This window comes from Strix aluco, chromosome 10 (assembly GCF_031877795.1).
Source record: "Strix aluco isolate bStrAlu1 chromosome 10, bStrAlu1.hap1, whole genome shotgun sequence".
Taxonomy (NCBI): Eukaryota; Metazoa; Chordata; class Aves; order Strigiformes; family Strigidae; genus Strix; species Strix aluco.
Window position 1 is genome coordinate 13,193,393 of NC_133940.1, and position 25,985 is coordinate 13,219,377.

General features: G+C 39.0%; 2 protein-coding genes across 3 annotated transcripts in view; one reads left to right on the top strand and one right to left on the bottom strand.

Moving 5' to 3' along the window:
• Positions 1–1,873: 1,873 nt before the first annotated feature.
• Positions 1,874–8,019, bottom strand: LOC141927913 (uncharacterized). The gene is made up of 3 exons (XM_074835307.1): positions 7,582–8,019; positions 4,848–4,885; positions 1,874–4,126 (listed from the first exon to the last, which is right to left on the bottom strand). The coding sequence occupies exons 1-3, from the start codon at positions 7,958–7,960 to the stop codon at positions 3,938–3,940; spliced, it is 606 nt and encodes a 201-aa protein (XP_074691408.1). The 5' UTR covers positions 7,961–8,019; the 3' UTR covers positions 1,874–3,937.
• A 213-nt stretch (positions 8,020–8,232) lies between these two features.
• TMEM164 (transmembrane protein 164) overlaps positions 8,233–25,985 on the top strand; it is a 52,273-nt gene continuing 34,520 nt past the window's right edge. For both annotated transcript variants that reach the window (XM_074835314.1, XM_074835315.1), the window contains exons 1-3: positions 8,233–8,438; positions 8,673–9,256; positions 24,559–24,608. In XM_074835314.1, coding sequence (XP_074691415.1) covers positions 8,792–9,256; positions 24,559–24,608 — 515 coding nt within the window. In that variant the 5' untranslated portion in view covers positions 8,233–8,438; positions 8,673–8,791. The remainder of the gene's footprint in view (positions 8,439–8,672; positions 9,257–24,558; positions 24,609–25,985) is intronic.

Here is a 25,985-nt window from a genome sequence, read left to right on the forward strand (position 1 = left end):
CCAAGCTAAAATCCAGCAGGACCTGGGCTGCCACCTGCTGTGCAATTTTATTTTTTGTTCTCAATTGAAAATGCAAGCATTTTTGCAACAAAGATTATATTGCAGAATGCAGATGTCTAGCCTGATTTCTCATAAAAATCCTCTAGAGGGAATGAGTTAGACACATACAGGAATGGAGCAAAATGTGTCTTGAAGCATAGGTCTGTTTACTGGTGTACACTCATAGTGTCTTCATGAAAATCAAACAGGTAGGTGCCTCAGCTGAGAAGGTTGCACACTAGGTTGTACTAGTATTATTAGTATAGAAGGTTTTAAAGAATCTTTTAATGAGAAAGCTGTACCCTATTCTGCTTGTGACTGAACATCTAGAATTTGCTTATCTAGCTGACATTTGTGCTCTTTGGACTCTATAAGCAGCAGCACATGGATCTGAAAAACATGAATAACTTGAAGTGTTTCAGGCTGGGATATAAATATTTTTGTTACTTCTTTCCCCCCTTACTGGATGAAGTTTTCAATTCCATGCTTCCAGAGGTCTGGCCACTCCTTTGAGCTATGCATCCAGGCTACAGTTTCTGCTTACCCCTTTTGCTGTTTCTAGTAAAGAAGGCTTTAAGGAAATAATTTGGGTACCTCTTTTCACCATTAGTCAGAGTTTTTACTTGGAAAAATCTGTTACTGAGTCCAATATGATCTGCAGGGTGAAACACCTGTACCGAGTACCATAGCCCTCACCCCCTCTCTGGGCAGGAAAAGATCATGTCAAGGTTGAGATTGTGGAAAAAGTCTTCCCAGTAATTAGCCAGAGGAGAAAACAAAAAGCAGCTAGCTCTGAAGCATGATGCATACCATCAGCCAAGCTGTTAAAATGTTCACATGTACATAAGCCATGAATCCTGATAAATTTAGAGAGCTCTGTGGTACATATTCTAAGATTTATGAAAGAGACTAAAAGGGGCTGAGCTATCTGGAAGTCACAGACCTGAAAAACTCTTTTACCTCCCTTGTTCTATCACAGAAAACTGTTAGCAAACATCCACTGATGCAGTATGAATAAAGGAGACACTGACTGCAGGATTCATCTGAATACTGAGATGAGAACATAAGCGGAGATATTAAAATGCATAAGATATGTATTTTCTTGTTTCCTTCAAACTCTGTGCACTACATTGGCCTAAGCAAAAACCCCTCATATTTACACATCAACTCCTTTCCAAAAAATGCAATCCTTACACATGCAAAAAAAAACTTAATTCAAGTTGTCACTAAATTTCAGTCCAGTAACTGCTGCAGTTCAGAGGGTTCCTTCCTACCCCATCTCATCAGAGAACTGTGAAACCTGTTTCCCTCTTTCAGCTCTAACAGGAGAGAACACAGTTCCTGCCCTCCTTTCTGCAAACATTGATACCTTTTTCCACATTTGTTCTATCAATGTATGAAGTATTAAAAAATACTTGACGTGCCTTGGCCCCTGCCAAGCCCTAAGTGGCCAAATGCCATGTCATCACGCCTTTTGCAGAAACAGGCATGTATTCTTGGTATTTAAAGTTCCTTATAGGAAAGTATCATGTATCATGCAGGTGTGTCATGTATCATTAGAACGGAACTAGTCTGATTCTTACTATTTAATTTTCTATGTGTTAGAAAAGTAGTGATAACAACATCCTGAAGAGATAAAACAACAAAAATTGTGCTGCTACTGAAAAAGAAATAGGGGGGGAGATGTATTAGTTAATAGAGCATTATAAACAATACGGGACACAAACACAAAAGGGAGTGAATGTCATTGAGCACTTCAAGGCATAAAATTGAACTGACGTGTGAATAGAGCAGTTTTCTTTCTGCTAGTTCAAATTTAAGAACATCACATAAATAACATCTGGATGGAAACTTTATTTTTCTTAAGAACACATTTTATACGTTTTATAGCAGATCAATTTTTTTCACACTCATCTTAAAAAAATATTTTTCCCAAAGCTCCAAACAACTTCAGAGAATGCCTTTACGCATTTAACATATGAACCTACAAAGAAACGTATCACCATTTCTCAGATGCATCCTCAACCTGCGTTACAGTTACTGGCAGTACTGTTTGACCTTTTAACTCACTCAACATGGGTAGAGTAATTAATATGCAGATGAACTGTTAACTATGATTTTCTTTATCTCAAAGCAAACCTTGCACATTCATGATGCTTCTTTATTTCTCCCTTCTTTTACATCCAACTGTTTTTGTGTCTATTAATATTGCAGCTTTTTATGTAAGGGAAAAAATAAGTCAAATACTGCAAACATGACAGAAATGCGATTCAATGAAAAGCTGGTTCACACAGTTGTCAACTAACAAGTTTCTGTTGGTGCTTTATATAATTATTTTCAGTCCATCAGATTAAAAAACATGAAAATGTGATATGCTTTTTAAGCTTCTGTTTTGAATGTTTCAAGTTGACATTTACTTTTTTTCAGTATTGTCTAGCATATGTTCTAGCTAAGTTAGCTGACAGAGAGAGGAGATATGCTAAATGCAACAACCTTTCATCTTTCTCTCAAGAAAATTCCTCGAGAGGAAATCAGCAATTACACTACCACAAGCCTTTCTTTAAATTCATAAAAAATACATGTGAGCATCTGACTAAACAGAAGGAAGTCAGAATAACTGATGGAAGAATCTCTATGAACCTAGATTTCTAACAAGAAAAAACCCCCAAACAAACAGCAAAATTCAACAAAAAAAGCCACCCTGTACTGAATGGCTTGATTGAATTTTTCCAGGTGGCTGCCCTATAGGCACTTCTGGTTGCAAATGTAGTTTTCAAAATGTGTAGATAATTCAACATGAAGAAGTATAGTATCTATAAGCATCTCCATTTTGGGGGTGGGGAGCGGATATTTACTCTAGGGACTAATTACAATATAACCCCTAGCTCTTGATTATTTCACTTGCTGATACCAGCATGCAAGAAGAAAGATATGACCTTAGTGATTTGCTGGGAGGCATCTTCTTGTGCCCTACAAGGGACAGTGCTGATTTTTCAGCCAAAACTTGAAAATGAACCCCCAACAGTTACTCTGAACATGATCTTTTGCAAGTTATATACAAAAAACTGAAGAGAAACTTATTTCTGAACTAGTATTTCTCCTTACTCATGCTCAATTTGAGCATACTACATTTATCAAAGCTAACAGTGAAGGAAATCTTCAGTTCCTCTCAGTTTATTTTTTTTAACTTTACATTAGTACCCACAATACAGTGGATTTTTTTCCTAATGTTTTTGCATAATACATTATGAGTTATAAATAAAGGATTAATCATTCATCCTGACACTTCAAACAATCTAATTTTCCATCAGCTAGAAGACTCTGATAAACTCCTAATCATTAGGATTTGGTTTATTACTTTGTGAATAAAAGCACATGATAAATTACAGCCTCACTGTTAAAGTAACTCTGCTGATGTCTTCAGCTATACATGTGAATATTTTTTGTGAGAGGCATTTCAAGACTTAAAATATTATTTTACTTTGTTGTTCATTCTGTGTTTTTTTTTTTTTAAACAACACCTCAACACCTATACAACAAGGATGCACAGTTTCTAGTAAATCCACAGGTGTAACTATATACTGATATGTAGAATCGCATTTCTGAAGTACAGCAATATATCTTGATGTTGAGGAAAGGTCTCAATTTATATACTTAAATTCAAAGGATTTGAGGCCAGGCTTAAGCTAAGTGTGTGCTTAAATGCTTTTCTGAATAAGATTTAAGGTCTTTTAGTCCCTCTGCTTTGAAGTTCAATTTCTGATGCTTATTGATGATATCTACCACATACAAAACTTCAGGCCTTGCCTTTACTTCCAGGCTTACTTAAGATGGAATTTGCCAATGATACATTAGGGAGAGACAAGATGCAGAGTTTTATTTTACAGAGGGAGCAATGTTACATAAACTGACTTTGAATTTCATACATTGTCAGGAAACAGCAAGAGTGGGGCTGCTCCACCCAGGCAGGCAATCCAAGAGCCAAGGGTGACCACGCACGGGCAGGAGCAGCGACCTTACCAACAAGGGTGCAGTCCCACAGCACCAAGCCAGGCGAGCAGAACAGGGCTGGAGATGGTGACAGCGTCTGTTGAGAGTCCAGTGATCATTAAAGAAATGAGGGGTGACAAGTCAGGTCCAACGCCAGTCCGGGAAGCCCAGTCAACAAATCAAGAACAGCAAAGGACAGAGCTGAGGACAGAGGTCTGGCTACTGCACAGCGTGGGTGAGGACTGGGGTCCAGGCCAGAGCGAACCTGGAGCTCCCAGGCAGATGATCTGTGAGTAGGAGCCCCACACAAGGCTGCTCCAGATTGTTAAGGACTACTAGCATACTCAGGGACCTGGCATTTCTTCATGGATGTCACCATTTTTATATTTCAAGAAGCCACAGACAGAAAAATAAATCTCATGTAGACAGAAGAACAAGCCTCAGGCTCTTGTGCAAACATTTTAGTTACAGGAATTTATCGCTTTTGGAGAACCATTTCTATTGACATAGAAGGTATATATATTTACAATGGATCTTAGTAAGAGCCTGAATTACTTAGTGAAAGGATGAGAAGAAATGATTAACAAACAGAAAAGAGCAATGGCTCAGCATTCAGTCAATAATACTAAATTTTTATTGACAGATTGCAGAGTGCTTTTCAAAGAAGCTGAGAAACTTAAACAGAGAGAAAGAAGGAACTGTGCCTAAACCACCCAGCAGATCAAGATCAGAGAACCAGATTTTTTGGCTTTATAGTGGATCACAATCTGAACATGAATTAACAATATTGTGCTGTTGCAAATAAATATGAATCATACCTGAAGGTCCAGTTTTATACCAACTATGTTTCTTCTTTCTAGTGAGTGGAAAAGCACAGACAAACAAGAAATCAGCAGGTCACCTCATCCATTGCCATGACCCAAAGTAGGATCAAACAGATCAGCAAAGTGCTTCAACTACCTCTGGAATTATAATTGTAATGTTAATCAGCTTCCTCATACAGTCAAACACATGGCCCCGGAAAAGCTTATGCTGGCATAAGACAGTGTGAGAGAAAATGAGCAGCAAGGGGAAGGGAAAGACAGTGGTGATTTCAGCACACTATATGTCAGTATAATATGCTGAACTATGATGCAACTCAATCTTACTGAATAACTTTTTTACTTTTTTGAAAAAGCATGCTTCTGAATGGTCAAGACTATTTTAAAATTTAATTCTGTCCCCCTCAGCTTTCTGTCACCTGCAAAATTAGTAAGTATGTTCTCTGTTCCGTTATTGACATTGTTAATAACAGTAACAAAAAGACCCAGACTGAAGACAGGCTCTAGGAACCCACCAATATATTCTTTCCTTTTGACAGTGAACTACTGCTTGCTATCCAGTCAGTTTTTTATAGACCTTATAATACATTTATCCAGACCATATTTTTCTAACTTTTTAATGAAAATGTCACGTAAGTGTCAAAAACCTAATCAAACTGACAACAGGCTCCGTCCTATCCACAAGGACAGTTCCTTACTGGAGGAGAAAATGAATTTATCTGGTGTGATTTATTTTTGACAGTCAACATGGATGTTGACTGCTATCATTCCCTGGCTATCATCTAGGTGCTAATAATAGTTTGTGAGATTATTTGTCCCCAGATTTTTCCAGGGATTTAAGTTAGTTACACTGATCGAGCTGTATTTCTCTGGCTCCGTCCCCCCTCTGAGAACGGCAACTTACAGCTGTCTCTCCTGTTTTTTCAGTATCTCATTCACCTTCTTAATTCAGTCAGGTCTTTCAGTTGCATTTACTAGACTCAAACAATTGGAAACCATTTAGTTTATCTGAGTTCTCCTAATCTGTTCTTTACCTACTCTGGGCTGAGATAATTTTGTTCTCAGCATCACCAGCCCTAACTATCTTGATCTTTTTTGGAAGTCTGATACAACAAAGGCACCAACCACTTCAGCTTGCTTTAAAATTTCTTGAGATTTTCTTCTCTGTTGAGTAGGGGATAAACATTAATATGAATATACTTCCATAGCAGTTTTTAGCTGATAGCTCTTGATAGTTCAATTGTTTTGCAGCATACCTTTTTTAGCCTTATTCTTAGTCATCTGACCTGTCTTCCTTTATATTTTCTTCAACAGAGACCTCATGATGTGGTTGAGCTAACCTTACTATTATTTCTATTCTACTTATAACTGGGATAACTGCGCCCTTTGAATTATTTTTCTAAAGCATTGTTCCTTTGCTGAAACTCCTTAGACTTCCTTCCTATGAGATCTTAACTATTAATTGCTTAAGTCTTTAGCTTTTATGACGTCTGGTTTTATTTAGCTGTTCTCCTCCTCTTCTATGTCATTTTGCAAATGCTCTTTTTTGTGGGCAAAATACTACTCACTTTCACGTTCTCTGCCAGTCATCCTTCACTGGCATTCTCTAAAAAACCCCCACCAAACCTCGCAATGAAGCTGTCACATTCTTCTGGATAGTCCATATCTGAAGAAATCACTACATCTGAGATACCAATAGCTGACAATGTATTATAGGTCTTTTTCACTTCACCAAAGAAAAGCTCAGGAAAGGAGAAGTACGAGAAACAGCCCACAGTCACTGCAAAAGGTGAGAGACTGAATGAAATGCAGAGGCAAGGTGTAAAGCTGCCTGGGATTGCTTTTAGCAGCAGTAGCTCTCCTCTTGGATGTGACAGGGAACGGGAAGGGACGGATCTGTTCCAGGTTGTTCATGGCGGCAGACAATCCAATTGGTAGAGCCCTTGAGAGAAAATACTTTGTGCTTATCTTTGTGAGCAGTAGTTCTTATTTCAGAAATAGGGGAAGAAAAGAACTGCCAAATACTGGTGTTAGTGCTGAGCTGCTTGTTTTGAGTATTCCGGCTGTGGAGCAGATTAATGCAGCAGGTTTGTGTTGCAGGTGTGTGCCTGTCCAGTAAGTGTGGGAGGCACCTGCCAGAGGTTTGTGCCTATTCTGGTTGTGCATCCAGTTTCTGCACATTCACTTTCTGCAGCAGGTTTGTGCATAATTAGATCAACAACAGGTGTCTTAACGAATCAGCAATGACTGAGAAAACAGCATTTTGTAGTAGAATTTTTAATCAAGCTCTAATTGTGGAAAGGAGCTGTTGAAGATCTTGGAAAAGCCTGGTGGGTCCCTTTTCTTTCCCAAAAAAGGAATAATTTCTCTCACAGCACACTGGCATGCACATACTGCCTCCAGCTTCACAGACCAGGTGTTGCTGCCTCTCAGTCTATATGGAAATCACTTCCACTCAGCCAGCAGAGATACCTGCCTGGTATTTTCAAACTTATTCATGGAACCGAGCTTTTATTTTCAATTAAGCAGGCTCAACAGTCTGGCCGGTGACAGCGCTGTCGCAGAGCTGTCCTGCAGAGAAGGGCAGCCCTGTACCGGTCAGGAAGGGGCGAGCGATGTGCTACGGGCGGGGTGCGGACAGGCCGAGGCAGCTCTCAGGGTGTTTATTCATGGTTCTGGCTGCCTTGACAACATCCCCCTGGCCCACGCCTCTACCTCGATCTGTACCTACCTTTGCCTTTCCGATGGAAGCGCAGTTCCGTACCTGCAGGCCGACTCCCTCCCAGAGCCGCTGCCCCCGGGAGCGGGGCCGCGGGGCCCGCGCAGGCCATGGGTGACCGCACGCCCTTGCCCGCCCCCAGGCCGGGGCTCAGCTGAGGCCCCTCTCGAATTCGGCCTTTTGTGGCGCGCCCCGAGGATGCGATTTGTCGGCCGAGTACCACCTGCTGCCGAGAGCGGCGTGCCAAGTTATCGCCGCTCCTCGCATCGGCGCGGCCAACGGCCCCGCGGTTACGGGTGGGCCGCAGCCCGAGCAGCGCGGGGAGGAAGAGCGCTGCCGGCCCCTTCCTTCCTCTCTGCCGGTGGCACAGAGGGGAGCTGGGCGGCCGCATGGAGTACGAGGAGAAGGAGAAAGGGCAGCGGGCGGGCGAAAGCGGAGGCGACAGGCGGGAGGGAGGGAGGCGAGGATGGGGAAAGGCGAGCGCAGCCCGCCGAGGCGGCGGAGGGAGGCGGTGGGGAGCGAAGGCGGCCGCGGGAGGCGGGAGCAGCCGGGGCGGAGGGAGGAGCGGGCGGCCGGGCGCAGCCAATTCCTGGGGCTCGTCCATTTCTCGGTGTGAGTCAGGCACGTCGGTGGGGTGATGCCACGGCGCCGGGAAGGGGCCGGCGGAGCCGCGGGACGCGGCGGCAGCGGGGAGCGGCCCGCCCGCCCGGGCTCGTCCCCTCAGCCGTGCCGCCGGCGCCGCCGCTGAGGGGAGCGCCGCTTCCTCCTTCCCCTCCCTCGCCGAGGCGGGCGCCATGGCGGGGGGCGCTGCGCCTGCCTCCTCCCTCCCGCGCCGCGCTCCCTGACGGGGCACGCGCCCGCCGCCGGAGGTAGCGGGGCCGGCGCGGCGGGCGGGCCGCGGCCCGGGGGGCGGCGGGGGGAGAGGCGGCGGGGGGGCAGGTCGTAGCGGTGTCCCGCGGGGAAGGGCAGCCCTGTGACCGTCGGAGGGGGTTGAGGGGGGGCGGCCGGTAGTGCCGGGCGGGGCAGAGGAGGGGTGCCGAGGGCGAGGGGCTCTCGCCACGGCTCGCAGGCTCCATTCATCTGTGGCTCCTCCCTTCTTGCAGGCTGCTGCTTGCGGCTCTCGTCCCGGCGTCGGAAGGAAAAGCCAAAAATTAGCTGAGCTGCTTGCTTCTCCTGGAGCTTGGGAGGGAGGGGGACTACAGAGGGGTCGTCCTTGCGTTTCATGTTTCGTCAGCCCGAGAGCATTTTGGCTCTGATTCCATCTTGCTCCTACCTGTTCCTGGACAGTGCCGGGGAGGAGAAGAGGCACCGTCCCACCATGTCTCGCTACAGCCTCCATAATCTGCTGGACTGGATGTACGGGGGTGTGGACCCCAGCTTTGCTGGCAATGGAGGGCCAGAATGCGCAGCCTTTCTCTCTGGGCAGCAGCGCTTCCTGGAGAGTTTGGTCTTCCTCAGCGTGGGCATCGTGGAGATCTTTCTGTCTCTGGGGAAGCTCAGGCAGCTGCATTTCAGGGAGCTGGAGGGTCACCTGCTACAGCAGCCCCAGACTAAGCAGGAGAGCTTGGGCAAGAATGTGCTGCTGGTGCTGCTCTGCCTCGTCTTTGGGCTGGAGGTGGGCTTCAAATTTGCCACCAGGACAGTCATTTACCTCCTGAATCCCTGCCATGTGGTCACTATGATGCAGGTAAGGCTTGTGTGCAGTCACCGGGGAGTTTGCTTTAGCTTTATACTTAAACGCAGTAGTTTCTCCCATTGTCAGTTTGTGGACCAAAAGTATAAATGCCCAGAATTGCCAAGAAATAATAATTAGCTGAATTGAAATCTATGAAAAAATCAAGTCACATGAAAAGGTGAAACTGTACAACTGCGAAACTGATTAATGTCTAAATCTCTGGTTGAAAATGCAGAAAACCGAAGGCTGTCTCACCACTTGCTTTCACCTGATCCTTGTTTCCAGAATAGAAAATGCAGTGGTAAAATTTGCACCAAATTTAATGAAAGCAAGATTATTGCTAAAGTGGCTATGTAATTTACATGCAACTTTTTCAAGCAAGTGACTTCAGGGGTGCGAATGGATTTTGTCAAGGTGTTGAAGAAGCAAATTACTCTTTAATTTGTGCAGACGACGTTGGTTTACCTTTCTAATTTTAGAAGCTGAATAGTAAGGAAACAAGTGTTACCTGTGTCTCGTACATGGGGTGAACAAACCAATCTGGCTTAATATCTGTGGATAAACTAGGTGCTTTAATGACTTGTGGCTTAGTGGTTGATGCATGATAACGTGCAATTTGTGTAGTTTCCAAAATAATGGAAACATTTATACAGAGTTACTGAACTCCGATATCTAAAGCTTACAAGCTGTATTTGTCAATAGTCCTGTGCACGTACTTAACTGAGCTTGGTAAGGAGTGTGGGAGATGTAAAAATTATTATTATTTTGTTTAATTTTGCTAATACTGTACCCTCAACACTGGTCAACTTACAAAACTTATGCTCGGGAATTAGTAGAAGAATGTCAAAAAGGCTTTCATAAAACCTGCCATGATAACAACAGCTAAGATCAGTAACGGATGAAAATCAGACCTATGCCACTCTCTCTTTGCAGAATGTTAAGTGATCTGGGCTGCATCAGATCAAGCCAGTTGTTAGTTTTATTCCTGGAGAGCATTTCCTATCAGGAATGGAAACATCTTGTCTGGTTGTACTAGAGATTTGAGGGAGATGGGTATTATTTCAAGAGGGGGAAAAACAAGCTCTTCCAGCAATATTCAAGACCTTTACAGCAATTAACTTGCAGTTTTAGCACTTAATTAGTAAGTTATGTAAATTTCTAAGCAGTGATGCAATGTTAGCTCAGTGTTTTACACCATAGGACACTTACTTCCCATGAAGTGATAAGAATTGCTGTGCAATCAGCTACTATTCGTAATGAAGGGGAAAGTAGAAAGCATGTAAGATCTGTAGAAATCATTAAAATAAAATAATATAGCCACGTTCCATTTCTTGGCAATACTCAGCATTTACTGGAAATTTTTCCTATTCGCTGGGAAGAAGGTGAGGATATGTTACCATTATGATTTGAAAGTGTACTTGTCTTGGTATGGTATTATGATGATAAGTATTTAGGAAAAGCTAATGCTTATACATAAATGGAGGAGCTAGTGTTGTTTACCTCATTCATTAATGCTCTCCCCCAAGAAGACAGAGACTTAACATCTGTAGTCGGCATGGGCAGTTCTTAATCTCTTTTATCAGTTGTTAAGTTTTTTTTTAGAGTACTATTCTAATTACTCATTGGAAATGGTGTTCCAGCATTTGTGAACTTGAGAAGATGGGTGTTTCAGCAAAATTCAGATGTCATGCCTCCTTGTCCTCAAACAGGTGTATTAGAAATAGCCTTGGACTTAATGTAGAGAATGAAAATAGCTGCAAAGTCAATAGCTTTCAGCAGAGAAAACAGGTAGATACAAAGATAAACGATGACCTCCATCAGCAGAAAAGTAATACACAGTAGTTGGAATCTTGCAAGCATTGTTTTTCTGGCCTGAATTTGCAGGGCAACAGGTTGGCAAGATGAAATATATGAAAATATAATTTATCCTTCACTTCTGTTCTTACAGTAGTTTGTACATAATCCTGCTGCTGTGCCTAAACATTAGGATGAACAAAGTATGAGGTGAAGTGATGAAACATGCTACAACAATCAGGATCACTTCAAGGGGAAGCTAACAGTAGGTGTTGGTAAAGGTCTCTCACTCAATTTGTTCTCCTTTTCTTCAGGGGAGACTGTTTCACCTCAGAGCAACAAAGGCTCTGGGCTCAGTGCCAAAAATATTTGGAACTGGAAATTACCTTTCAGATTTTCTCTGCGTAAAAGCAGAAGTCCTGCTTTTAAAAGACCTAAGACTAAAATGAAATCACAAAATAAAACGGGAATTACATCCGTGGTGCATTTGGGCAGACAAAGCTGCGTAATATAGTGAATCCAGAGATACAAACGAGTCTGTTTTGATCAGGTGTCTAATTTCTGCATATCACGCCAACCTGTGTTAAATCTTTTTTATGAGTGGGAAGAACTAGTTTAGATGTGTAATCACAAGGATGAAGTGTAGATCAAATTAACACATTTAACTGCCCAAACAGTTCTTATGGTTAATGAGATTCAGAGAATTTGTTGCTGTCCTGCCTCCTAGTCGAATTATCTAGAAACAGTACTACTCATTTCCTGTCCTAGTCTTGGTTTTGGCTTCTTGCACAGCTTTTGGAGGAAGAAGGGCAATATTGTTTCTTCACCAGTGATGTAAGTGCAGCATCACTGAGAGAGAAGTACTTCAATTTTTAAAAATTTATGTATATTTTTAAACCAAAGGTGAATGGAAATGTCAGTGGTTTCTTTGACAGCTATCCGAAGGGGATGGGGATGTTCTTGTGCAGTACAATGTTTAGTTAGTGTGGGGTGCAGTGCGGGGGGGAAGTCTATAAGGGAATTCATACTAAGCTATTTCTTTATGTAAAGAGTGGTCTTATTGAAAATTATCTGAAAACCTCTATTAAAAAAAAAAAACCTAACAAACCATGCTGTTTTAAGGACAGGGGATATGATTGGACCAATGATACTGCTATAAACCTGACATAAAAGAGTATCCTAAAAGGGAAATATTAAGTCCACTAGGATGTTGCAAACCTATGCTCCTTTGCATAGCAGGAAAAAATTCAGGATATGTTTAGGGGACCAAGTGTTATATTTTCAAGACATTAATCCTTTTGCATATTTTAAGTCCCATAATTATGGTATTGAAGTTGAAGATGTGAAGGAAATCTTTTAAATTTCTGATTCAGCAGTGTAATAGCCAATTACAGCACTATTGATTTCTTTAAAAGTTTTTTAAAGGAGACTTTTAGCAGCAACCAGAGCATGGTTATTGAGAAGCCTATACATATGTGTTGTCTCCCTGTGTATGAGCATCAAAAAAATACTCACAGCATTGCTTTAGTGAGGTGAAAGGAAGATTTCATGCCCTGCAATGTCAAAACCCATTATATCAAAACCAATTTGTTTCTCTGTTCTATATTCTTTATACATTTTTTTAAATTTTCAATCAGAACACTTGTGTTCACATAGCAGTTCTTCATTTCAGGTTCAGTGAAGGAGCAGTTAGAATTTCCATCAAAACTGTGTTCTTCGTGATAGTTCCTGTACCCCTAGTTTGTAGTTTCTGACACACATATTTTGCAAGCTGTTATTCACAATCAATGTAACTTAATGAAAATGCATGAACACAGACGTCTCTTGATGTCCTGCAAGAGATCAAGCTGGAGTTAACAGGCAACGAAGATTAAATGTAGACAAATATAAACCAGGACCCAGAGATAAAATTAGTCTGTATTTCAAAAGAGAAATTTGGAAAACAAAATGTAAGGAAAAACTATTATGTGAAGGAAAACTATTATGAGTTTGTGGGGAACAATGGTGGGGTGAACTGATCTCGAAAGGTCCTGTCCAACCTTAATGATCATGTGATTACTATTTTTTTCTTTTTTAAATTTGAATTTTAGGTTTGTGAGTTGGGTCTTGAAGCTGATATTTTTAAGTTGATTTCTTGGAGCTTCTCTAGGACTATTCAGTTATAAACACTGAAGGTTATGACTGACCAGTCTGTAGAAATTAAAAGTGTGTGTGTAAGTTCCTTGAAGCCTTGTTCAGGGAAGTGGCAGAAATACGACTGTAATCTAACTCTAAAATGATAGGTACAGCTAGTCCTTCTCTTAAACTGTTGTAAATTGTCAGCTGCCTTGATTTTAATATGCCAATGCCTTCTTCCAGAATGGTGACTTAATACCAATCTGGGAATTTTTTTTTGTTTGTTTTGGGAAGAGGTTTGCAAGTGTTCTCAGCAGTAAATCCTCAGCTGGTAAATTGTCATAATTCGCTTCCAATTCTACACCGAATTATTGCAATTAAGACAGTTAAGGACTGACATTGTCTGGAGTAAAGAAAATGTTTTTGTAGGAAAAGCCTGTATTGCTGGATGATTACTTCAAAGAGCAATCTTTTTAGATAAAGGGGAAGTGATGGGTGAAAAAAAGGCAAGGGGAAGAAGCATAGGGGAGTCCAGTTCCATCCAGTGATCTCAGTCTGATGATTGCGTAACTGAAACCAGTACTAAGTGCATCTGTACTTCAGTAAATACTAAATCCTGTGTTCATTATTTCCAGTTTTAGCTTCTTGAGAGACCTGGATCCTTTCTGTCCTCTGCAAAAGAGGCTACTGTGTTTTTGGAAACAATGGGATGTTTTCAGAACTTACATAATAAACATAGCTTGACTGAATTCTGCATCATTTGGGAATATGTCCCAAAATATAACTAAATAATTATCTCCCTCTCTCTTCCCTCCTCACTCCTCCTTTCTTTTTTTTTTTTTTTTTTTTTTCTGTTTTAAACCTTAGAAAAAATCTGATTATGTGGTCAAATGTGATTTTTTTTCAAGTGTGACTCTGGATTTAATTTGCATGCATTTCTGTTCACTATTACAAAATGTTTTGTAATATTTAGAAGAACACACTTAAATTGTGTATAGTTTTCTATATTCCGTCTCTTCAAAACTTTGAATTAAAATTAAAGGGGCATTCATATCCTGTTAGTTGGGAGTGAGTATAAATAACCTTTGAATACAGAAATTCAGTAAATTTTTATAGAAATGACACTGAATAATGTGACTGGGTTACATGAGCAACAGCCTGCAAGTAGAAGTTTAATGAGAAGTTTAATGAGTATTCAATGCTTAAAGGGTAGCAGTATTCTAAATCAAAGGTGTTTTTCAATAGTTTTGTTTATTGCTTAATGTATTAAGATTGTTGGGCAAGATGTAGAGCAGTGAAGGCAAAATTTCCTATGAATATATATATATACGTTTTTCAGAATGTAAGTCTCTAAATGTAAGCTTCTAAATCCCCCTTTTTGTATGTGTGCCAATTTCCCTTGTCTATGTAATTTTTGTGCATACCTATGTCCAAAACCTGGTACTGCTTCTACCTGCAGAACTTGTAATTTTTAAAGCACCTCAGAAGTCAGGACTCAGTTTCAGGAGATATGATAAAACTGAAATTTAGTAGATTTTGATATCTTAAGGATTGTAAAAAAATACTTGAGAAAAGCAAGGCTATATATTTGGAGTATAGTATGATTTATTCCCAAATCAGTACATTTAGGAGGTGCGTGAGACTGTTGTGACAAGGTCAACAGTCCTTTCAGTGCTCTGAAAAGGTATCTGGTAGACTCACAATTCATCACTGAAGTGGAAGATGTGCATAATCACAGCTCACAAACATATCAGATTATGAAGTATGCAGTTCACTTTAGATCTGCAAAATATACAAGTCTTTCTTTTTACAACTGCAGATTAACTTGTGATACTGCCTCTTAATGCTGATTTCTCTTATGATACTTAAAGCTAGAGGGGAAGTTGATAGTGTGTGGTGAAAAAGGGCAGATGAAGAACAGTTAAAGCACTGAAAGCACCAGTATTTCTTGGTGGCAAGCCTTATTTCTGGCAAAAGAGTGCATTTTACTGCAGTTTCCTTTGCTTGAAGAGATTACAATTCAAGCACTTTAATGTAGGCCGGTATGTGCTTTATCTTGAGCTGAAAATGTGCATGCTTTAGTCAAGGTGATAGGGATCACGGTAATATGTCATGCTACCGATTAATGTTCTAGCTGAGGAATCGGAGATTAAAGCTCTAGGTTAAGCCTTAGTTTTGAAGTTGCTAGAATTTGGAAAAACCTGCTGTGCTTGAAGATAGAATGCATACTTTGGTAATTCTCTCCTTTATTCTGTATATTCTTAGAAGTGAATATAAAAAGGGTTATTTTCTAAAGGCCATTAGATGAATAATTAGGCAATCAGTTATTGGTTTGTTTTGGTGAGATCATCATAGATTTAAAGAAATATCAAAGTGTAGCATATGTAGTTTGAGCAACATGTTATGGAAAGACATATTTCTTTTTTCCTTTTTTTTTTGAGAATGGAGATATTAATAATTGTTTCAGTGTACTGTCCAGCATTGTAATGTATCACTGTTGTCTGTGATACATTTTTAGGGTGGGTTTTTTAACCTATTTTGCAGTTTCACACACCATTCCATGCGAGTTGTCTGCTAGCAGCTTAAACTGATGTTTCAGGAATAGCTGCCTGAGGCCTTTAGGAACTTCAATGAGTGGTGGAACTAAATCAAATAGCAGCAATAACCATATTTGACACCTTATAAATTCCACAGATTGGGATGACTTTCATCTAATTATTTCCATTCTAAAGAAACCTTCTTTGTTGTCTCCCTTGCACTGCGGTAAACGTTTATGCTCCTAGTCACAGATGATGAGTTTACTGCAGTGGTTGTACATCAACCACATTCAACGTAGCAATTTGAACTGTGTTTACGTTCCCCTAGAACAAGTTCAGTACCATGAATTTGAAACTTGTGAAGAGTGTAGTGGGACTTGAGTTTCTCATGACACTTCCTCGGGGCTTTAGATGGATGTGGTAAGGATTTACATTTATTCAGATTGCCAAGTAATTAGTGTCAAGTGAACGTAATTGTTTATATTTTAATACTTTGGTAGTTAGTGAAATGCCAACTTAAATTATCAGGAATATGATGTTATATGCCTTAGCTTTTTATGGATTGTGTCACTGTTTCTTTTGCAAAAATTATCTGTAATAATAAAGCTATTAGATATTTATTATCCTACTGCTTTTAAAGGTTACAAATTCCTGTTGTAAAATCCTACAAATTGAGGAATTGTGAACTGTGACAAGAAAAAGATATTGGTGACTTGAGTCAGTAGAGCAGGACTTTCCTACAATGGTTTTGTTTCCCTAGGAAACTGATAGGAAATGTCATTCTTGGGGGAAAAAAGTAACAAAAGTGAATGTGTTTGAATATGCACCTGAGAATCTTACTGTGAACTCATGCAAGCTTCCACAGTGTCACTAACAGATGTAAGTGCAAATTAATCTAAATTCAGTGCAAATTAAATTTTCTTAAGAAATTGGACTTTTGAATATTTATTTTTTTTTAAATTCAGCCTTTTTTGTCCTTTTACCCTCAGATAAGTTTTTGATTGTCAGGATTTGCTAAAGCATTAACGCCGTGAAGGGCTGGTGTGGGTAGCGATTAGAGAAAAAGGAAGAAAAATAACCTAAGTGACACTTTTTCTTTGAAATACTAATTCCTAAGATGCGATAACTAATGCTCCTGCACACATAGAAAGACCTGAGTCTTATGTTAATAATTAATCCTAAAATATGAGAAGTCTAGAAATCTTTCACCTAAGACTGTAAAAGGGAAGAAGGTGAGTTGAATAAACAAACTAAGCCTGTGGAAGGGGAGACTAATCTAGAATGTCCCAATGAACATATATAATTTACAAGACATTAGATTGTAGAGGGTGGAAATCGTTCAACTTGCTACACTTTTTCCATCCTGGGTAGAACTGGGAAACTGGGAGGTTGGGACGAGGGACAGGCAGCTTTTTGTGTTCCCAGAGTCTGGTTTATATAACAGAAACTACTTTTACTGTAGTACTACTTAATGCTCTGCCAGCAATGTTGCTTTGAATCATGAGTATTTTTAAGGCTAGATTAACAATTCCCCAGGACTCATTAATTAATCCCTGAATTTGGCTTGACAGCTGCAGTAGGGATTTTTATCCTAAACTATTAAACGCATTCAACTTGCTGCTATTTAGCAGTAAGAATGTATCTTTTGATCTCTGTTCTCCTTTCAGATTTGGAAGTCTGAATTTGTCAAACCACAGTTATGATTTTTTTTTTTTTAAAGTTACCTTTTACAAGGCAAACAGTGGCTTTTAAGTGATATGGCTGTTCTGTGCTGAATTGATAGTTTATACAAAAACATCTCACATACCTAGATGCTGAATCAAAGCTGTATGATGGAGTTGTTAAACCATTACTTTCTGATAAATAATAGGGTGATTGTTTTGAACTTACTTTAAAAATTAATTTTAGAGTTAATTAACAAAATCTTCTACATTTTTAAAATTATCCAGCTGCTTGAATATTCCTTGCCTTACATTTTACCATTGTGGGGGAAAATGGATGGTTTTCTTATGTACAGTAAAATACAGTTAACCTTACAACTGTATCTTAGTGTTTTAAACATACCTCTTAATCTCTTCTGATCTGGAGGGTACTTTTGATACACCTAAGAAAGGGTGAAAATTTTTATTTCAGTGCAGATTGATCAAAGCCTGTCTCTTTCCCCCCCCCCCTTTTTTTTTCACTTTTCTTTTTTCAAAATTCATTCCAGTTTTGGATGAATCCAGTGTCTGTGAATTCTTCACATTGCTCAGAATGTTGCAAGTAGAAATTAATATCTAACCTCTTGAAGTGTTCATTTTGAAACAGTGTACTGAAACAATCAATTTATGATCTGGTTAAGTGATCATGACTGGAATGTTTGAAAAGAAAGATAATGTTTCCAGTCTGCTGCAATGAGATACTAAATCAAACAGGCGGCTCAGGGACAGACAAGCTGCTGTTTTGAAAGGTAAATGAAATCTGTGCTGCATATGTGAGATGCAGTGGTTTTACTTGTGGCGTGCTTAGCTATATTCTGCCAGAAACAACTCTGCTCAGCCATCTGTAGCGTTGCCGTAAGTGCTGCTTCGTGTGGTGTTTAATCTGGAATGGTTAGAGTTGTGTGACTTGTTCTTTTCTTCCCCCTATAGGCTTTTGAATTGTCCTCTTTTGTCTTTTTAGTTTGGTTCTGATCAAACAAGATGATCTGTGTGTTATGCATGTTTCTGTCTCAGCAGGACTAAGACTGGTAGAAGAAAAGCCTTTCATGACAAGTTTTGACTGCACTCTCTGCCTCAGTGTACTAACTGAAAAATAGCATCGTTAAAATACTTCTGAAGCGAGCTCTTAGATGTAATATTTTGTAGAAGTTTGGAATGTTTTGGAATCAAAAAAACCTGGAGATCCAGCCAAGTCATAGGACAAAAAAAAAAAAATATCAGTGAGCTCTCCCTCTTTAGAGTGCTCATGGAGTGAGGCAATAACATTCAATGAATAGAATGGTATCCAGGCTTAGATACTTGAAGAGGTGTTTTACTTCAGTTCAGAGACAGTATTGCTGTTGTAACCTTCAGTCACGTCCTTTTGAACAATGGATTGCGCATGTCTTTTGAGAGTAGCTCTTGAGAGTTTTACTAGTCTTGATTTTTTTGAAATGTCAATTACTTAAACTAGTGGTGAAATGTGGCATGCTTACATGTCAAAGAAACTAGGAAATACTAGACAAATGAGAAAATTTGCAGCTGGCAGAAATTGTTTTATGGCAATGGTCTCAAAGCTTTTGAAACCTGTAACATAACATACATCCTTGCCAGTGAGAATTTTCCTAGATGTAAGTCTAGCATGTACCACAGCCTCTCATTTAGGTATTTAATCAACTGTTTTTAGGATATCTATTTTAGGCAAGTCACACCTCATAATGACAGGCTGGGTAAAATGCCTGCAGGTGTTCTAGTATAGTAGATTTTACCCACTATAGGTAGTAGGTCACTGATATATTTGGGACTGTATGTTGAAGTTTGAGTTTCTCAATATTTGAGTATGTTGGGTTTGTAATAAGACAGATTTAGTAAAATCTGCTCATCTCATGACCTTTCCCCCCCAAAAAAAGTAATCCATAACAAATGTACTGTAGAGGCACTGCTGGATTAAAAAGACACAATTGTACAGCAACAAAAACCTTTTCCTTCCGTACCGTTTTCAATCTAGCCATACAGTTAAATGGAAAATAGGAAACCAGGTATGTTTCATGGTTGGTGTTCTTTACCTTTTTCCACCTCTATACTGATGCACTTGCCTATTGCTGAAGTCTAGATGTGCAAACTGTAAAAGAGGTTGTTTGAATAAAATTCCATACGAACTTAAAAAAATCAAATAATAGAAACCTCTGATATTGACAAATTAATGTGATAATTGCATCACATGTAATGCTTGAAGCACAAGAAGGGAAAATACTATTAGGAGTTAACACAGTGCATAGACATCGGGAAACTGGAATGTATTAAAAGGAGGTCAGATTAAAGTTAACACGGTTCTTTTTGGTTTCATGGTGTTGCAGTCTTGTGGATTTTGGGGTGTTTCAGTATTGGATTTTTTTCCACACTTATGAAATTTGGGTACCTATTCCTGTCATATTTTGGCACTAGGAAAATAGGTATAATCAATTAAAAAACCTAGCTTGCTGCAAAATACCAGCTTTATTTTCATTGATTGCCTTGTTTCTGTTCATGTGAGTTTGACTTTTACCTAGAGACACCATTGCAATGTCAAGGAGTAATTTTTTTTTGTAAATTCTGACTTCTAAAAATGAATTTATGAAAAATGATCTGTTTTTTTCCAGCTACCCAGTTCCTTTTTAACAGTAACATTTCCCTGGTTTGGCTGTGCTTTCTTAAAGAGAGCAAACTTAACAGGGATTTGTGAAGGGCCAGTGTAATACTTGGTGATATCTACCTATTGCTATCTATCTGAATAAACTAGTGCAACGTTACCTTATTGTCTTCAGAATAGTCCTTTTACATACAGGGTCTTCTACCTGCTACACTGATACAAATGACTAATACAATCAGACTTAAGGAAATAATGATCTCTACAAGTTTACTGAACTCAAAAGGTATTTCTTGGGAACTCCATCAGATACTGAATGACAGGGTTGCACACGTTTCTTTTAGAAAATTTTTAAAAGCATACTACTACACGCTGAAAAATACCATCCTTTTCCTTTGTCCTTCCAGTCTGTCCCAGACCTGTAGATACCATTTGGAGCTTTCTCTTCTGCTTAGTGTGTGGTTAGAAGAAGGGAATGTGGAAGAGATTGATTTGCAGCCCAGTCCTGGGTTAGTTCAGAGTAACTGTGAGTTCAGTCTCTTTAAGATCTTGTCTCAGTGAAGAAATTGTGAAGCAGTGCAATCCTGTATGTTACAGTCTCCAAATTATAACAGCCCTGCTGATCCATCATGTGTTGTGGTGTGACCTTTGTATTTGGGCTTATGCAGGGAAGTGCTGGCCGTGCAGTTCTTCATGCCAGAAATATTTCCCATGGGGACGGACAATGGTATTTATGGTCTTGCAGAGCAATTATGAAGTATATTGACAGAATTTCTGATTTTTCTTTTCACCTGTGTCCTCAAGGTTGAAGTGAACTTCAGTTTGCGGATTGACCAGTGTTACGAGTTTCTTTTCAATTTATTACCTGAGAACAATTGTAGAATCTTCTGGTCCTGTGCTGGCAAAAAAGACTCGGACATCCTGACTCACAATACTGTCCCTACCTAGGACCTTTTATCTATACATTTCCTCAAAGCCGCTCAGGATTTTGTACCGTCACTTCCTCTCACTGTCATTAGCCTACAGATTAACCTTTTATAGATTGAATAGTCTTAAAGTGTTAAATCAATCCATGTATGGAAGATGTTCAATACTTTTTGATTGTTCTTGTTGACCTCTCTAACCCTTTTTATAATCTGCTTTTTTGTTTGAGAGAGAGAGGTTAAAGGGGAAGGGAATAATCAGAACTGTGTCCAGAATTCAGCCTAACAGACAATGTATGTTCTATAGCTTATTTTTCCCCTCCTCAAATAGTTACTTTTGTACAGTTTGGATTTCCAGTTAATTCTTTTCTCCTTCTTTTAATTTGTAACGTGAAAATGTAACAGGTAAGAGATTTGACAGAATGAGAGACATTGAAGTTATTTCTTAGTGCTTCTTCTAAATTGAATGTTTAGTTATTCTGCCTTGAACAAGGAGAAGCCTGCTTCCGTGTGCTTTAAAATATATGCTGCCCTGTTTACGCTCGAACTCTGCAATGTGCCTGCGGAGGGGAGCTAACATCTGTGCTAGCTTCAGTGCGTAAAACCTGGAGCGTTCCAGCAGGAAAACAGAGGCTGGGAACTCTTCACAACCATGCAGCTAATTTAATATGACATTGTTTGGTTTATAAAACATAGCTGTTTCTTCCTGCAAGGCAAAGGATTTTATTTCCAGTATGACAGTGAAATGTAATATGATTATGGGATAAGTATGTGAACACTTGTGTGTTAGAGCCTGTGAGGTTGTCTGCTGTGAACTAGGTATTTTAAGACTGCTAATTACTCTGAGCTGAATGATGACACTTTTTATAATGTTTGAATCTACTCAGTGATGCAGTTCTTTGAAAATCAGATAGAAGGGTGTCTTGTAAAATACCCCTTTTAAGAAGCTACGTTTATTTATCACAGAAAGTATATACATATGTAGAGATAATGTGCTTGATATTAAACTGCTAAAGCTGAAACATTTGAAGATATATTCCATTATCATAAAGTTTTAACATAAACATTCTAGTTATGATTTCTCTGCTGTCATAAAAAATGGAAGGCAGGCTTATTTTCAAAAAGATCCCTCCTAACAGAGGGATTTGCATGCTTAAAAATATTAAATATTTATTTTTCCCTCATCAGTTCCTGAAACTGTTTCTTGCAGTAGAGTTGACATAAAAATAAGCAGCTGTGAATTTGTTTTTTTCTTTGCCTGTCTCCATGGTAGTGAAGTATTTTAGATTGGCATGTCCATCTCAGTCTTTCTAACAATGCCATCCTTTTTTTAATACTAGCTGTTTTTTTATCCTCAGTGGTGAGATTCAGACAGTATACCATGTCATATTGTGGTTTTTGCTTTACCATGTGGTAGTTGGAGCACTCTACAGTGTGTCAGAAAAAGAAATGACTGGTGTGATTAAACGTATTTCTGGTTTGATTATTTTGTGCATATAGAGAAAAGGGTCAATCTGGGGGTTTTTTTAAGTGTAGAAAATAAAAAGAAAAAAAAAATCTGTATCAGAAGAGCAGAGTTCCTTCCATAAAGGTATGAACTATGCTTCAAAAGTAACATATATCTTCTGTTAGATTTCTGAATTTAAGGAAATCATAAAATAATCTGAATTTAAAAGTCTGGATGAACTAGTGAGACTCCAAATATCATATCTCCTTTTGCTAATGCACAACATGGAGTGTTTAAAAAGTTTTGCTGATGCATGTAAGTAGCATGGGAAAAAGTTATTTTAAGAGACCTGTAGAAGGTATTTGTGGCCTCCAAAGAGGGGAAGATATAGTCCACAACTCAAGGGACTTAGTTTAGTTAGGAAACAAAGCTTATTGCAAAAATATGCAATGATAGAATAGTGAAGCGTAATAAGTGTTAGATGCTTTTCCCAGAAGCCATATGGGTCTTATGTGGAAGGTGTTACACAGACCTCTCATAAGATTTTTCTGGCATGTACACTTTTCTTTTTTTCCCTAGCACAAAAAAAAAAATTCCATGAATGGATTGTCATCATGCATCTGTTATGTTCTTTTCCTCTTTAACCTGCCCTGATGAGTTGAAAGTACTTGCTTTTTCAATACAAGACTTCAGAGAAACTCTGATTGGATTTTAACAGTATTCACTAAGAAAATGTCTTGAGGTACATTCAGTTAAATTTAATTGCTGCCTCTTTCTTGCTGTACCTTTATTAGCGTTCTGTATGAATTAGTAAAACCAACTTGTGTGTGTGCATGTTCTAAACTGTTATTGAGACTGACTTGAATTAAACGTACAAGTGAATCAGAGAAATAAACGGCTGGGCATTAAGAACTTGCACTGGAAATAAAGTATTTGGAATTTGTACATTTATTTGTATGGTAATGACAGCAAGCCTCTTTTATACACAAGGGCTCAGTAGTATGATCCAGGCTTCACATTTCTACTGTTGCTGCAGCAAGTACATGATCTGGTAGTAATTAATTTGAATATACATCAGAGGCCTCTTTGCAGCCCTGCAACACTTCAGAGAAACATGTATGGTGAATTGTCTAATCTGACTTGCCACAAAGCAGACATATTCACCAAATGTTTTCACTTGAAGTGATTTAATGATAATTTGTTTTGTAGGTTGGCAGTGAAATAATCTATTGTGAATTTATTATTACAACAGCAGTAAAAAGTGTGATTCCATTTTTTCCTGAAATACTTATTGGGCAGTAGGCCAAAGTCTCCTATTTGTTGTAGTGGATGATATAAAAAATAGGATTTTTATCACTGAACACTTATGTAGTAATCTCTTCATATCTAGAGCAAGACTTGCTGATACAAAGTTTTTAAGTTGCTGTGAGAGGTTTTGGACAGCAGTATCAAAAGATAATGGTTATCCTCTAAATTTAGATGCAGCATTGTTGCAAATCAACAATACTTTATTACATAAAAATTTAAATCAGGTCCTATTTATGGTAGGAATATGGCCTGTAAAGAAAAACAATATATTCAGTTGCTTTTGGTCTTGTGAAACAGCTAGTTAATAACTGGTGAAATTTTTACAGTACCTTAAAAATACTTTATTGAGTGTGGCAATGAACATATATAAAGATGACTACTAAGGTTATGCACAGAGCAGATACTATGGTAGGCTTATTTTGGGAAGTATTAAGAGGCTTTTGTAGGCAGTCATCTTGCATGAGATCTTCAGGAGCTGGGTCCTGCACTGCTGAAGTGACAGGAAGTATTGTCATTGTAAACGCTTGGTCTTTAGCACAGCAAGGATCGTATGATTGACGGCTAAGGGAGCAATATGATGGGCAATACAGCTTTATGAGAGACCTTTTATAACTACAACATCAAACAGGCTAGAATTTGTCTTGTTTCTTAGGCGCTGTCAGAAGCCAAACCCTAGATCCTGTTCATACTGCTTAAATCCTTTTATATGTAGGTAATGTGAGACCTTTTAATTTGTTCAAGATTTTTAGTCTTTTCTAGCTCTGCTGTAAAACGGTTCTTCTAGTTAGAAATTATTTGTGACATACAGAACTGGGAAAGAAAGATACAGAAGATGGAGTCTAAAGAGATCATATCATTAATTTAAATTTGTTTCTAACATTGCAGATTTTTCTTCTTGCTTGTCCTCCATGTCGGACTGCAATGATTCTCTTCAGGTAACGCCTCTTCCTTACTGTATTTCTGTCTACTTGCATAATGTATTTTAGTAGCTAATCACAGTTTAAGTCATAAAATACTAAGATCTATATGGCAGTTGTAAAGACATATTGGTTGGATTGAAAAATGACACCTTGAAAAGGGTCAAGGTTTAAATCGCGGATACCCTTGGTTCTTTTGTACTGGTTGTTTTGGCCTCACTTAGCAACATGAATTAGCTCAGCAACAGATGAGAATGCAGGCATCTTTCTACAGATTAATATATGGGCTTGAGTAAGTTATGTCATGGGCCCTGCACCTTTTTATTATCCTCACTAAAAATTAGTAACTGTGGATATAAGTTAAATAGTGAAAGTAAATTCTTGCTGATTTGGGTATTTCTCAAATCTATGCAACCTTTTCTAAAATATTGCATATTGTTACTAACTTTAGGAACCGCGAGAGTTTCTAATGTGTAGGAAGCTCTAATAGACTGTTGCACTTGAGTCCAGTAAGCAGCTGAGGGGTGTAACTAGTCCTGTTGTGGGGAGGGTCACGGGACTTCCCTGGCACAGTGGCAGTCAGGAGTGGCTGTAGTTGCCACCATGACAGTTAACTCGGCTCTTTCTTGTCTTAGTCTAGTCAGTGACTGGAAAAATGATGTTAGGGACAGGCCTCATTAATTATTTTGAAACTGCTACTGTCTGTCTGCAACTTTTTCCTGCTGTTCCATATTTGGGCAGAGAGTAGGCTGAATACAGAGATACTGTGTTAGCATCCATCTCAGAGAATGTGAAAAGTACTTCTGGTGTCCAGGAAATTTTGGATTTACTGTGCCTTTGCAAAAGACCAGTTGTAGAGCAGGGGCTACAGTATTTGTTGTTTTTCAGAATGAGCCTTTATGTTTTCTAACACCCTGACAGCATATAAATTATGTTTGAAAAACTGTTTTGAAGCTGTAAAAAACTGCTTTGAAGTTGTAACACCTTTTTTCCCCTGAAGTTACTTTTAAATTCCTAACAGTTCATGACAGACAGTGGTTGTAGACAGTTTATTCTTCACTGTGTGTCTTATGTAGTCTGAAACAGTACTGGTACTATTTTTGTGTTCTTGTGATGCAGCAGTGGTTCAGAAAAAGAGCCGAAAGCTATAGAAAATACAGTATTACAATACTACTTTCCTGCCTTATTCTTTGCTTAGGGCTTGCATTTTGACAAATGTAATTCTTCTTTTATTTAAGGGACTTCTTCCAAATTCCTGAAGCTTTACCTTGAAGCTGTATGTTTATAGAGTTAGACAGGAGTAAAAACCTTTGTCAGATACACTATTTTAAGCTCTGAAAGACAAATGAACAGCAAATTTCCAACTATTTAGCAGCTTGCATCATGAACAGGATT